General features: G+C 35.0%; 1 protein-coding gene across 9 annotated transcripts in view; it reads left to right on the top strand.

The window, feature by feature from the left end:
* The window catches only part of Pdlim5 (PDZ and LIM domain 5), a 207,961-nt gene that overhangs the window by 185,819 nt on the left and 7,760 nt on the right, over window positions 1–14,382 (top strand). For all 9 annotated transcript variants that reach the window (XM_013363898.4, XM_005337560.5, XM_013363897.4 and 6 more), the window contains 2 exons: window positions 11,675–11,855; window positions 13,699–13,819. In XM_013363898.4, the coding sequence (XP_013219352.1) occupies window positions 11,675–11,855; window positions 13,699–13,819 (302 nt within the window). The remainder of the gene's footprint in view (window positions 1–11,674; window positions 11,856–13,698; window positions 13,820–14,382) is intronic.

The following is a 14,382-nucleotide window of genomic DNA, read 5'->3' as shown; positions in this document are numbered from 1 at the left end:
TATAATATAATATAAACAACACACACAATCCTACTGCTGTTTTAGAAAAAAACAAAAGGAATTATGCCTAAAAGTTATCCCTGTTTGACTTGATGTGATTTGTTTCCTTCTACATGGCATTTTGAACTTTCTAAGTTATTGCACAAGTGTATGAATGTGTTTGTGTTATGAATATGAATATATATATGTATGTGTGTATACACACACACACAGATACAATCATATATATATTACTGTATTAAATCAGGAAAAATAGCATAAACTGGCCTGCCATTTCATAGGAGTGTGGCAGGGTACTTTATTCATAATGTTGAAATATATAAATAAGAAAAAAATACATAGTAAATAAGTTGAACAGTTAAATAGTGTTACCTCCCCTTTAAAATGACTTTGTGTCACCTATATACATTTTTAAACTCATAGAAGTGACCCAAGGCTACTCTTCAGTTTCTCAGTTACCCAGGATTGTGGTCATTCTACAAGTAGCGCTCACCTTAGGTACCACTGAAAGATAAGTGGAAGATTCAGAGGACATTTAGTCTTTGGAGAGACAAAATTAGATTAGTGTGGGCCTTCATCCAGTATGACTGGTGTCATTATAAACAGATGAAGACACTGACACACTGAGGGAAGATCATGTGAACACAGAGAAGACAGCCACTTACCAGTACAGTCAAGGACAGAAGTCTTAGAAGGAACTAACCCTGCCAACCTCTTGATTTTGGATTTCTAGCCTACATTATCATAAGAAAATAAACTCTTGTTGCTTAAGCCACCTGGTCTGTTAAGGCAGCCCTAGCAAATTAATAGTTACACTCTAGTAAACAAAAAAGCAAATAAACAACTAAATTAACATGGAAGTCTCATGGAGCTACATCTAGGATTGTACTGGTACAAAGCAAAGCAAGGATTATCTAACTTCAACAAATCAGTTAATTTGAAAGGAACAGCATGTAATAAGATTCAGTAATCTACTTATTAATACTTTTATACAAAAAATATCCATTGTAAACTTTTGTTCAAATTGCCATATTAGTACTACAGTATATACAGACTAAAAGGTATTCTCTGTCCTCATATATTTTATCATCTGAGAGAGTAGCTAAGACCCTGGCCCAAATGACCATAATGTAAAGTTCCTAAGAGGTACGTAATACTCTTAGAGTAACGTAAGTTATATACACAGATATCCATATACCCTTATATCTATAATAAGGAGTTCTGAATCATCATATCTAGGGGTAGTCATGAGATAGCTATGAGATTTTTAATTGTCACAGTTGTAAAGTTGAAAAATTAATCCTAATTCAAGAAGAACATTTATGGGAAACCACGTTGGTGATTTCTGTATGTGCCTATGTGATTCCTTAATTTCATGGTCTCTCAATCCCTGATGTCCTCTACTTTAGTGATCTCTTTAGGCAATGTTAGCCACCACTCTTATCCTACATTTTATCTTTACCAGTAATTATAGTTCCTCCCTAATGTCATTTCCACACCTCCTACTGCTTATAAATGTTTCCACCCCAACTCCAAAGGTCCTTTGAGCCACTGCTTATAAATGTTTCTTCCCTAATTTCAGAGATTCTCTGACATTCGTTTCCCCCTTCTCACCTAGAAACACTAATCTATAGCTCCTAATTTCATACTTCCCTTATTAACAAGTCAATTCCGTAGTCAATTCTAATCCCTCCCTGCCATAAATCTCAGTTCCTTTGTCCACTTTTACTTTGTCATTCACTTAATGAACTACTAGCCTGAATAAAATCAGCTCTTGATCCACAGTGCCTACAGCTGAACTGGTATGTCTGGAAGGAAACCCATAACCACACAAACCAGTCTCAATTTAAAGTCTTGACTAATAATCTCAGGTGTACTATTAATAGTAACAAAAGTCTACTGTATTTCTCTAGTATGTTTACTTCCTTCTCTCCCCCAAAGCCATTTTATATTTTCTACTTTTTCTTTTAAAACCTTTACTGCCTCCTTTCCCATTCTATCAGCTAATAACCTTGATTCTTCTTTCATTGTACTCTTTCATGTAGAAAAGGAAACAGAAAAAAGACAGATTAGAGAAAACAAATAACAAAATTACACTCATAAATCCTTCCTTATCAGTAATCACATTAACTGTAAATAGATTAAACACTAATTAAAATACAGAGTATGTCAGTGTAGATAAAGTTGAATAAGTATATGCTGTCTGCAAGAGATGTAGTTTGAACTAAAATGATACAAATAGGTTATAAATAAAAGAATAGAAAAAGATCTATTATTGCATCAGTAAATAAAAAAGAGAGATAATAACTATACCAATATCAGATAAAACAGGCATTAAAACAGGAAGTGTTCTTAGAGATAAGAATATTTTATAGTATAAAAAGTTTAATTCATCAAAATTTATAATGATTATAAATATATCCTAACACCAGAGCCCCAAAATAAGTGAAGCCAAAATTAGCAGACTAGAAGCCAGGCATGGTGGTACATGGTTTTTTTTTTTTTTTTTTTAAAAAAGCATATTTTAGTTGTAGATGGACACAATACCTTTATTTTATTTATTTATTTTTGTGTGGTGCTGAGGATGGAATCCAGTGACTCAAACATAAAAGACAAGCATTCCACCATTGAGCTACAATCCTGGCCCCTGGTGCATGCTTCTAATCCCAACTTCGTAGGAGACTGAGGCAAGAGGATGACAATTTCAAGGCTGTCCTAGGTAACTTAGTGATACTCTATCTCAAAATAAAAAAATAAAATGTGCCGTGGTGTAGCTCAGTGGAAAAGTGCCCCCTGAGTTCAATCCCAGTACCAACAAAAAACAAACAAAAAAAACCAAACCCTACTATATTTAGGGATTTACATCTGTATAATCCTTTTTCTCATATAAAGTAATCTAATGTTATGAGGTACCTCCACACAAAGGGAGGAACTTTTTCTGGCCATATATACCAGTAGATGGATATCTTGGAAGTTGTACTAGAATTCTGCCTATCACACCTGGTGTTTTTCTTCCTTTTCTTAGTAGGTAGCATCTCTCTTCTCTTAATTACTCAAACTTTATGTGATCCATATCAGCAAATCCATTTGGCTCTAACTTCTAAATACATCCAGAATCTGAACTCTTGTCATTGTTTCTATCCACTACTCTGATCTAAGATACTGTCATCTCTTACCTGAGGTAATAGTTATTTTCTAACTGACTCATTTACCCCTGCCCCACACCTATTACCAGCACAGTTGCTTGAGAAATCTGATAAACATAAATCAGATCATACACTCTTTGGCTCAAAACCCAAATGCCTCCACTTGTAATAGAAGAATCCTGACAATGACCTAAAAGGCTCTACACAAGTAGCCCTGCCCACCCCCACCTCATTATCTCTCCGACATTATTTGCCAGTTCCCCTCTTGTTTCCAGTACTCCACATACACAGCCCTTCCTGCTGAATCTCAAACACCTCCGGGGCCTAGATGTAGCTTCATGGCACAACCTTGCCTGGCATGTGCCAAGCTGCCCTGGGTACCCCAGTACCTCAGAAAAATAAATAAATAAAAAATAAAACACCTCAGACCCTTTATACTTGCTCTTTCCTTGGCCTGGATTCTCTTTCCTAGGCATTTCAATGGTTCACTTTATCCTCCTTTGGGTATTTATTCAAAAATCAGTGAGTCCCTGACCACCTTTTAAATTCTCCCACTTAAGGGGCTGGGGTTGTGGCTCAGAGGTAGAGTGCTTTTACCTAGCATGGGTGAGGCACTGGGTTCAATTCTTGGCACCACGTAAAAATAAAGATATTGTGTTCACCCACAACTGAAAAATAAATGTTTTTTAAAAAATTCTCTCACTTCACCCCTGTCCCCACATACATAGTCTCCCTCTCTTCTTCTCTGCTGTATTTTTCTCCTCAGCCCTCAATATCTAACATGCCATATATTTTATTTTTTGTCTTTCTCCCCCACATTAGGATGGACCTAAGTTTCATGCAAACAGGCTTTTCCCAGCTTTGTTTTCTGCCGTGTTTCCTTGTTCTTGGAACAATGCATTGCACATACTGCATTTAGTAAATTTTTGTTCAGTTGATGAATGAGCTTTTTTAGTAGGTTGTCTGTTAATATTGCTAAATTGAAACCATATCCCATTTGTCAAATCATAGTTCTCTTGCTTTTCTAATTTTATAATAATCTCAACATAAAGAATTGACTGTAGGGGCCGGGGTTGAGGCTCAGTGGTAGAGCACTTGCCTAGCATGTGTGAGGCACTGAGTTCGATCCCTGATACCACATTAAAAAAAGCAAATAATGGGGCTGGGGTTGTGGCTCAGAGGAAGAGCACTTGCCTAGCATGCATGAGGCACTAGGTTTGATCCTCAGCACCACATAAAAATAAAATAAAGGTATTGTGTTCACAAACAACTAAAAAATAAATGTTTAAAAAAATAAGCAAATAAAATAAAGTTTAAAAAATAGACTTAAAAAAAAGAATTGACTCTAATTGTCTCCAGTATACTTTTGTAAAATTAGCAATTAAAATTATCTTCTTTAGAACTAGTTCTCTTTATTTACTATTATGTTTAAACTCATTATAACTTTGAGTTTATTCGAGGGAGCAAGTTATTTATGCCTTTAAAATATAAAACTATAGTTGGCCTCACAACTCTCTTAAAATGTAGTATTTTAAAGAGCTATAAATAAAAGATAATATTCAACAAAGGTGGAACTATATGTGTGTGATGTGTGTGTGTGTGTGTGTGTGTGTGTGTATGTATATTTTTTTTAATGTTCTAAATTGGAAACTCAGGGCATAATGCACTGAAACTGAAGAATTAAAGAGTGACAAATATGGTGTTTCCCATCTTTAGGAAAGTTGATTATATTTTCTAATTTAGTATTCTCTGGTTTGATTCTCTTTTACTCTTTTGCTAGGTGTGTCTTTGCATGTGTTATGAATCTGTGTATGTGAAGTTTCTCCCAATTATCTTTTTTGTTTTCATTCTGTTTCTCTGATTGTATTGTTCTTGGTCTCTTCACTCATGCTAGGTAGGCCCTTCCTAAAAGTTGGTCAGTTTACAGAAGATTAATATCTAGAATATATAAAGAATTCAAAAAAACTTAACACCAAATAACCCAGTTAATAAATGGGCAAATGACTTAAGCAAACACTTATCAAAAGAAGAAAAATAAATGGCTAGCAAGTTCATGAGAAAATGTTCAACATTATTAGCAGTTAGGGAAATGCAAATCAAAACTACACATGAGATTTCATTTCATGCCAGTCAGAATGGCAGTCATCAAGAACACAAACAATAATAAACAATGGAGAGGGTGTTGATAAGAAGTAACACTTTTACACTGCTGGTGGGATTGTAAATTAGTGCAGCCACTGGAAATCAGTATGGAGATTCCTCAAAAGTCTAAGTGTGGAACACCACATGACCAAGCTATACCACTCCTGATATTTATCCTAAAGAATTAAAAAGTCATCACGCTAGAGTAATACATGAATACACATGTTTATGGTAGCACAATTCACAATAGCCAAACTATGGAATCAGCCTACATGTCCCTCAACACATGAATGGGTAAAGAAAATGTGGGGTGTGTGTGTATGTGTGTGTTTGTGTGTGTGTGTGTATGTGTATTTGCAATGGAGTTTTACTCAGCCATTAAAAGAAAATGAAATTATGTCATTTCCAAGAAAATGAATGACTTGACCCATTATGTTAAGTGAAATAAGCCAAACTCAGAAGGTCAAGAGTCTAATGCTTCTCATATGTAGAAACTAGAGAGGAAAAAGAAAAAAAAAAAGGTGGGGGGCAGGGATATCACGAAAATCCAAGAAATATCAGTAGAAGAAAGGCACCCTGGGGGTGGGAAGAGCAAAGGGAGAGGGAAAGTGCTGAGGAGTGATATTGGCCAAACTATATTGTTATATTATATGCATATATGAATATGTAACAACAATCCTATCGTATTTACAACTAAAAAAATATGGAAAGAAAAAAGTTTTAATCACCTCCCAAAAAAGTTGGTCAAAATTAAAATGACATATATTTATATTCTTTTTATATCTAGTTAAGTGGAATTTGAGATTGTGTTTGTTTTTGAGCACAAGTTTTTTAAATTTACTTTTTTTTTCTTTGTAGTTACACATGACAGTAGAATGTATGTTGACATATTATACATACATGGAGTACATCTTCCCATTCTTCTGGTGGTACATGATGTGGGATTACATTGGTCATATATTCATATATGACCACAGGAAAGCTATGTCTGATTCATTCTACTGTCCTTCCCATTCCCATTCCCTCTCCCTTTCCCCCACCTCCTCCTGTCTAATCCGGTGAACTTCAACTCCCTATCCCATTGTGAATCAGCATCCATATATCAGAGAGGATACTTGGCCTTTGGTTTATGGGGATTGGCTTATTTTACTTAACATGATGTTCTCTAGCTCCATCCATTTATCAGCAAATGCCATGATTTCATTTCTCTTTATGGCTGAGTAATATTCCATTGTATAAATATACTGTATTTTCTGTATCCATTCATCTGTTGAAGGGCACTAGGTTGGTGGCATAGTTTAGCTATTGTGAATTGAGCTGCTATAAACATTGATGTGGGGTAGCATCACTGTAGTATGCTAATTTTGAGTCCTTTGGGTATATATCTAGGAGTAAGATAACTGGGTCAAACGGTGGTTTCATTCCAAGTTTTCTGAGAACTCTCCATACTGCTTACCAGAATGGTTGCACCAGTTTGCACTCCCACCAGCAATGTATAATTGTACCTTTTCCTCCACATCCACGCCAACATTTATTGTTGCTTGTATTCTCGATTATTGCCATTCTGAGTAGAGTGAGATGAAATTTTGGTATAATTTTAACTTACATTGCTCTAACTGCTAGAGTTGTTGAACATTTTCTTATATATTTGTTGACTGATCATATTTCTTCTTCTGTGAAGTTTCAGTTCAGTTCCTCTGCACATATGTTGATGGGGTTATTTAGGTGTTTTTTTGTTTTGTTTTGTTTTGTTTTGTTTGTGTGTGTGTTAAGTTTTTTTTTTTTTTTAGTTCTTTGTGTATCCTGGAGATTAATGCTCTAACTGAGGTGCAGGTGGTAAAAATTTACGCCCATTCTGTAGGTTCTCTTTTCATGATCTTGATTGTTTCCTTTGCTGTGAAGAAGCTTTTTAGTTTGATACCATCCCATTTGTTGATTCTTGATTTTACTTCTTGCACTTTAGGAGTCTTGTTAAGGAAGTAGGTTCCTAAGCCGACATGATGGAGATTTGGGCCTACTTTTTCTTCTATTAGGCACAGGGTCTCTGTCTAATGCCTAGGTCCTGATGCACTTTGAGTTCAGTTTTGGAGCACAAGTTTTATTGTTTTGTTTTTTTTTTAAGTGGCTTTGGTAGACTTTTGTTTTTAATTTCTTTTGATGCAGTAACATTAGTTGTTAATCTGGACTTTGGAAGATTCTAGCTGTAATTCATCATTCACATGGTCTTAGAAAAGTTGACTCACTTTTCTGATATTTTTCTTCATCTATATCATAGAATTAAGTTCTGTCACTAAGGCTGTTGTGAGAATTAAATAGCAAAGGGAAGCAAGAAGTATTTGTTTTTGAAGCTATATCCCTTTTACCTTGTGCCTGTTGAAATTTGCAGTTCCTTTCACCTTTCTGTTTGTAAGCTTTTCTTTTTCTCTCAATTCTTCCTTGGCATTCTTCCCTCCCTTTCCTCCCCACTCTTTTTGGCATAAGTCACAGAAGATAAATAGGGTAAAGTTTCATACCATGCCTAGCTCCTCTCTTAACCAATCAAATGCTTAACACTCTCTCCTCCTTTTCATTGTCAGTCAACATGTATTTAGTAAATGCTGAGGGTGTGGAGTACTATAAGAGGTAGCTGAAGGTTTAATTCCAATTTGCAGTATCCAAGCCTGTCCTTCCAGTTCACAAATGGAAACCCAATCCTACCTGGAACAAGAAGAACTTCTTTAGTGTTAATCCTGTGTTAATGAATTTGTTAAATTAGTCTTTGCTGACACAGATAAGAAGACACTTTCTTATATATAAGAGGTTTTATTGTCTAATCTATATAGCACTCTTGTCAAGGGCATACCTGAGAAAGATGCTCTTTGAGTACAGCCAGGGGTATCAGGTTAGGCTGATGTTTGTCCTGAGTGTGTTTATTTAAGGAAGGACATGTGGCAAGAGCAAGGGTCATTTTTTAACTCATGTTTTAAAGGTACAGAGAAAATTTCTTTACTTTCTGGAATTCTTTTCACTATTCATATTTGGAAAGTACTAATAAAATAGTTTATAGTTCTTCTTTTACTAGACTGTAATTTTAAATATTTATTAATATAACTACATGTCAAAATTTTTAAAAGACTTTTTAGGAATACATGAAAATAAGATGACCTTTGAATTACCTAAGGAGGCAAAAGAATGATAATCATGGATTAGACCATTAAAAATGAAGCTAGTGTTGAGACTGGGCATTATAATACAATAATAACCTACATATTTGCCTGTAACTTGGCTTTAAGCCTTCTAATGGTCTATCAAAAAAAAGAAAATTTATTTTGCAACCTATTTCATAATAAAATAAAAAGAAAGCTTTTGCTAAGAAGCAAAAACTGTTTCTTATTGCAAAAATCTGATAGGAATTTTTTTAAGCAGTCCTCATGAGAAGGACCCTGTGTGATCTAAGAACACTCTCAACCACAGCTTACAGGAAAAGCAAAGGTGACTTCCTTAGAGCTATTTGCTCTAACACCTGTCAGTATAGGCTTATGTATCTCACCAGGAAGTTTATAAGAGGAATAATTCTGTGGAGCAGGTAAGGCCCAAATGCTTTGATTCATAGAACCTAGTTCTCTCCTGATTTGACTTAGTCCCAACACGTATTTTATTTAGAAAATCTGGAAAATGGATTGTATGTCCTTTAGAAAGTTTGTTGTTTTGTTTTGAGATACTGGGGATTGAACTCAGGGTCTCATGCATGCTCAGCATATGCTCTACCACTGAGCTAAAACCCAGCCCCTTAGTTAAATAACTGTTGTGCACAGCACAGCATACTATCCTAGTGACTGCAGAGACTGAGGCAGAAAAATCACGAGGGCTGGCCTCAGGAACCTAAGACCCAAACCCTCAGTGACTCAGCTGAGACCCTACTCAAATTTTTTTTTAAAAAAGAGATGGGGATATAGCTCAGGGGTAATGTGCTTCTGGGTTTAATCTGTAGTACCAAAATAAAAATAAAAACTATTGTCTTTTCTCTCAAATGAACTTCATCAAATATTTGGTAGAACTAATTATTTTGGTAGAACTAATTCCAGGAACACAGCTTTTCTTTTTATTCCAGACCTATACCAATACTTAGGCTTTGGTAGAATGCAGAGTTTGAGATTGAGATGACTTCTTTTGAATACTGAGGAGCCAGATAAAGATACTGGCCTCAAGGGACCATTTAGCCTATGGATGAGCTAAAGGTGTGCCTTAATTTTAAAAAAAAGAAAAAAATATCAGCTTGGTAATGTAAATTGTTTTGGGTCTGAATATCCATGCAGATTGTAGCATAAAACTCCAAAATTCCATTATATCTTCTGGTCTTAATAAATTCAGCCTGGAAGATTTTTTTCAAATGTGTTTACCAGATACCCACCTGGTATCTGTAAATACCAGGTGGTAAAATTTTATCCAACTCTGAACCACATAACTTCCTGATTTATCTTTGAAAGTAAACTACTTGCCAAATATATACTAAGAAAACCAAAGAAGGAACTTGTTGGATAGGACTCTTTTATAAACCAGTTAAAAATGGATGGGCAGGGGCTGGGGCTGTGCCTAAGTGGTGGAGTGCTTGCCTAGCATGCATGAGGAGCTGGGTTCGTTCCTATTCTCAGCACCACATAAAAAAATAAACAAATAAAATAAAAGTATTGTGTTCATCTACAAAGAATTGACCAATTGCATATTGTTATTGAATAGCAAGCCTTACGTCATTGTCAAAAACTTTAAAATGCTCCAGCTTTGTGATACTCATTGCTGTGACTCTTCCTATTTTAATCTATCTAGAAGTCTGGCGTCGGATGCTTACCAACAATTACCTTGTGCTCACTCCATGATGGTGTTGGATGGTAATGAGATTGAAGGCAGACTGTCAGTTGACTGAGTAATAAACTAGAAATTAGGAAGTTCAGCTTCTGGCCTTGACTCAGTCATTGATTTTGATATTTGTCATATCTTTTGAACATTCTGTATCTCAGCCACTCCATCTGTTAAACTGAGTTTGTAATAACTGCCCTGGTCTATCTCACAGGAATGTTGCATGGACAAATTAGATAAGTGTAAAAGTGCCTTGGAGGTAAAGCCACTCTATGAATAAAGATTAGTATGATATATCTACTGAAAAGTGTGTTGCAGAGGCTAGAATGGTTCATCTCTGCAGGCTTCATGACCAGATAAGGCTTCATAATGGATTCCTGTCAAACCAAGCTCATCTTATCAGTTCATGACTGTATAGTATTTAATGGGAAAAAAAAATCTCTTTGCAAACATTTGTTACCGTGATACAAATGTGCATTAAAAATTTGTCATGTTTAGGGAGATGGGGAGGGGAGAGTTGCTAAATAATGGGTGTAAAATTTCAGCTATATAAGATGAATAAGATCTACACAGCTACTGTACAACAATATGCCCATGGTTAGCAATATTGTGTTGCATATTTAAGAATCTGTTGAGAGTGGTTCTTATGTTAAATGTTCTTAAGAATCACAATAAAATAAAAATATTTTAAAATCAGTCTTATTTTAATTAGATAAAATCTTCCTATCAGTATGGTGGCACACACCTGTAACCCCAACTACTCAGGAGGCTGAGGAAGGAATATCACAAGTTCCAGGCCAACTTGGACAATTTAGTGAGACCCTGTCTCAAAATAAAAAGGGCTAAGGATTAGTTAACTGATAAAGCCCCCCTGGATTCCACCAAAATAAAACAAAAACAAAAACTTTCCAAGTGGCTTCAAACAATTCATAATATACAGTTCACATGTTTAATAATGTTAATATATATGTATATGATACAGTGTATAAGCAAGAGAAGTTCCCTAGAGTATGTTCTTTGCTTGGGGAATAAATACTACTGTTTTAATTTAAGACTATGACATTACCAAATTGGATTTTTTTTTCTTTTATTTACTAGAAATGGCAAATTCTCATCTTTGCATAATGTAGATGAATAAGATCTACATTGTGTTGTTTTTCTGGTTGCTTCATAGTCTGTCCCAGTTAGCATTCTCATTCTCAATCCTAACTGTGATGTAGACAGATTTGATTCACTGCAGCTTATTAAAACATCCCTTGGAAAATCCCCTGCAGACAATAAAAGGAGGGAAGGGTGGCTTTTCTTGAAGGAATCCTTAAGTGCTCTTACTCCTCTCCCTTTTTCTGTTTCCATAAATGCACAGATAGTTCCTATGTAAATTTACAGCACCCCTGTGTTTAGTCATTGAGAAGGAAAATGCTGCAATCTTTGTAATGTTTTGAATAACCAATAAAAAAAAAGAGAGAAGGAAAATAAGCAAATATTTGATTGGACATTTCATAACTTTAGAAACTTTAATCCTTGAGTCAAGTTGATCTCTTTTCTTCTGGCAGGGGACCATTCCTAGTAGCACTGGGGAAATCTTGGCACCCAGAAGAATTTAACTGTGCTCACTGCAAAAATACGATGGCCTACATTGGATTTGTAGAGGAGAAGGGAGCACTGTATTGTGAGCTCTGCTATGAGAAATTCTTTGCTCCGGAATGTGGTCGATGCCAAAGGAAGATCCTTGGAGTAAGTATTGGAAACTGCTCTTTTATTCTTAGTGAGTTTTAAAGCAAAAAACACAATAGCTGTTTGTTGTAAAACTCTTCCATCTTTTTGCTTTTTTTTTTAATTTTCTTCTTGCTTTATCAACCCTCTTTGATTTCATCACTATTTATTATTGTAAAGCAAAACTAAATAGACCTCTGGAGAAGTATATCGGACTCATGGGGTTAGGTTGCCTTTGGTTTTGTCTTACTGAGTGCTGGTTTGTCTGGTGAAAGTCTAGCCACTGTAGGGGAAAAATAATTTACTGTGGGTGTGCTACCTCAACAGGACCCTGTTTGCTTAGGAATGAAGAGGTCGCACAGGACCACACACATCAGAGTCCTCAGAACTGACACCTTCGCTGTTTTAAATTAAATTCCATAGCTTTTATAAGAGCAGCATTTCCCCACTTGTCAGGGTTCATGCACAGGACACTGACCTCATGAAATATATAAAACATGAGACTTATAATTGAATATATTTTTCTTGAATGCATATAAAGTTTAAAAATGTAACTTCAGTTTTACGAGAGTACATGTGATAGAAAAATAATTTCAAACCATGGGCCATTTTTTCCTTAAGAAAATAATTTAGGAGTAGATACATAATGAAGAATGATGAATCAATGAATATCCTATTCTGGAATATCTAGCTTGCAGTTACAAGTAAGTGTCAGGCATTTCTTGAGAGTGATTAGAAGTTGGAATTTGATCTTAGAATAAATTAAGGTACGTGGCCTGATATAGAAGGAAATGGCTTTGTTGATTGGAAATGACTTTACTGAATTCCAACTAATACACTAATATGAAAATGAAACTCTAATTCACAGTGAGAGAAAGTTAGTGTGAATTATGAGTATACCTTGAAATGTGCCTAAAACTATTGAATACACTTTAAATTATAAATATGCTGCATGAAATATTAGTGTTATTAATTTGTAGAATATGTTGTGGCCCAAAGAGTAGAATGATTCAAACTATACCTTCCCAAATGTTAATAAATAATTAGTAGGATATACATTAATACTGTTTTAGTGTATTAATGTCTTCTGTGGATTCAAGAATAGCTAATAAAACAAAAATGAAGTAAGTCTAATAAAGTTAGCAAAGGAATTAGAAAGAATACATTACCATGTGATTATTCTTCAAAAATTATTTTAATGACTTCTTTTTCTCAATCTAAAGAGATAATTTCTTGCAAAACCAACTCCTCCAAACCAGTTTTACTAACTAATCCAGCCTAAATGGTTAGTACTTGGTATATTTAATCATAAAGCTACTGCCAACCAAAATCTAGGCTTTATGGTTCAAATCATAGACACTTGCTTAAGTACATAGCATAGTCACATCCGATTTTCAAAAAGCTGAACACACACTAAACTGATTGGATTATACTGATTACATTATTGCTTCGATAATGCACCAAAGTATAGGGTTTGTTTTAGTTTTTAAATGCTTCCCCCGCCCGGACATCTTTAAGATAAAAACTTTTTAAATTAACATTTCCTGACACTTTTGAGAGAAAGCAGAACGTACTGTCAAAACACTTTATGAAATGCTTCCCTTAGTCACCATATATACCATATAGTGGTAATAATTCTTTAAATAAGTTCATTGATTTGTGTTTGTGAAAAACACAAATTAAAGTGCATAGGTTTCAATGATGTGTGAGTCTGTCTTTAAGTATCTCCTATTGCTTTAACGGAAAGATGAAGTCTGTGTCTGCTTTGGGTTACCTCTAACTTGCACAGGTACAGCTGTTAGAATAAGCATTAGTGTGTGCTCATTGTGATCTCTCTTTAAATCCAATTACCTTTCTGTAACAGGAAGTTATCAATGCTTTGAAGCAAACTTGGCATGTTTCCTGTTTTGTGTGTGTGGCCTGTGGAAAACCCATTCGTAATAATGTTTTTCACTTGGAGGATGGGGAGCCCTATTGTGAGACTGGTAAGATCAAGAGCCATTAGTTGCTTGAGTTTTGAATAAAAGTAAAACATTAACCCTTATATTACTATGAAGTGAAAAGAAAATACTAAGCTAAGTAGTTTTTCTTATTGATTTGGAGGAATTTAACATTACCCTAAATATATAGCAAAAAATAAACTACTAAAACTGTTTTTGTGGCTTTGTCAAAATAGACATTACAGACCTCATTATGAGAATTAAGAATGCAAGCAGTACTAGGGCTTGGGATGAGCTCAGTGATAAAAGCATTTGTTTGGCATGTGTGGAGCCCCAGGTTTAATTCCTAGCACTACAAAAAAATAAAAGAAAAGTAAGCAGTACTTAGTAGGAAGAATGTTTTTTTTTGAATCTCTAATAATTTACGGATACACATTCTACCAAATCATGTATCCTAAAGCCACTTCTTATGGTATAATAGTGAATTTTGAGTGATTATAAACATGAGAAATGTTTAGCTTTAGAATATGATAAAAATTTTACTGATTTGCTTTTTAAGACAACTGTCTTGGGCTGGGGTTGTGGCTCAGTGGTAGAGTGCTTGCCTA

The sequence above is a fragment of the Ictidomys tridecemlineatus genome, chromosome 9 (genome assembly GCF_052094955.1).
Source record: "Ictidomys tridecemlineatus isolate mIctTri1 chromosome 9, mIctTri1.hap1, whole genome shotgun sequence".
Lineage (NCBI taxonomy): Eukaryota > Metazoa > Chordata > Mammalia > Rodentia > Sciuridae > Ictidomys > Ictidomys tridecemlineatus.
Note: the sequence above shows the minus strand (reverse complement) of the source record. Positions and strands in the feature narration are given on the sequence as shown.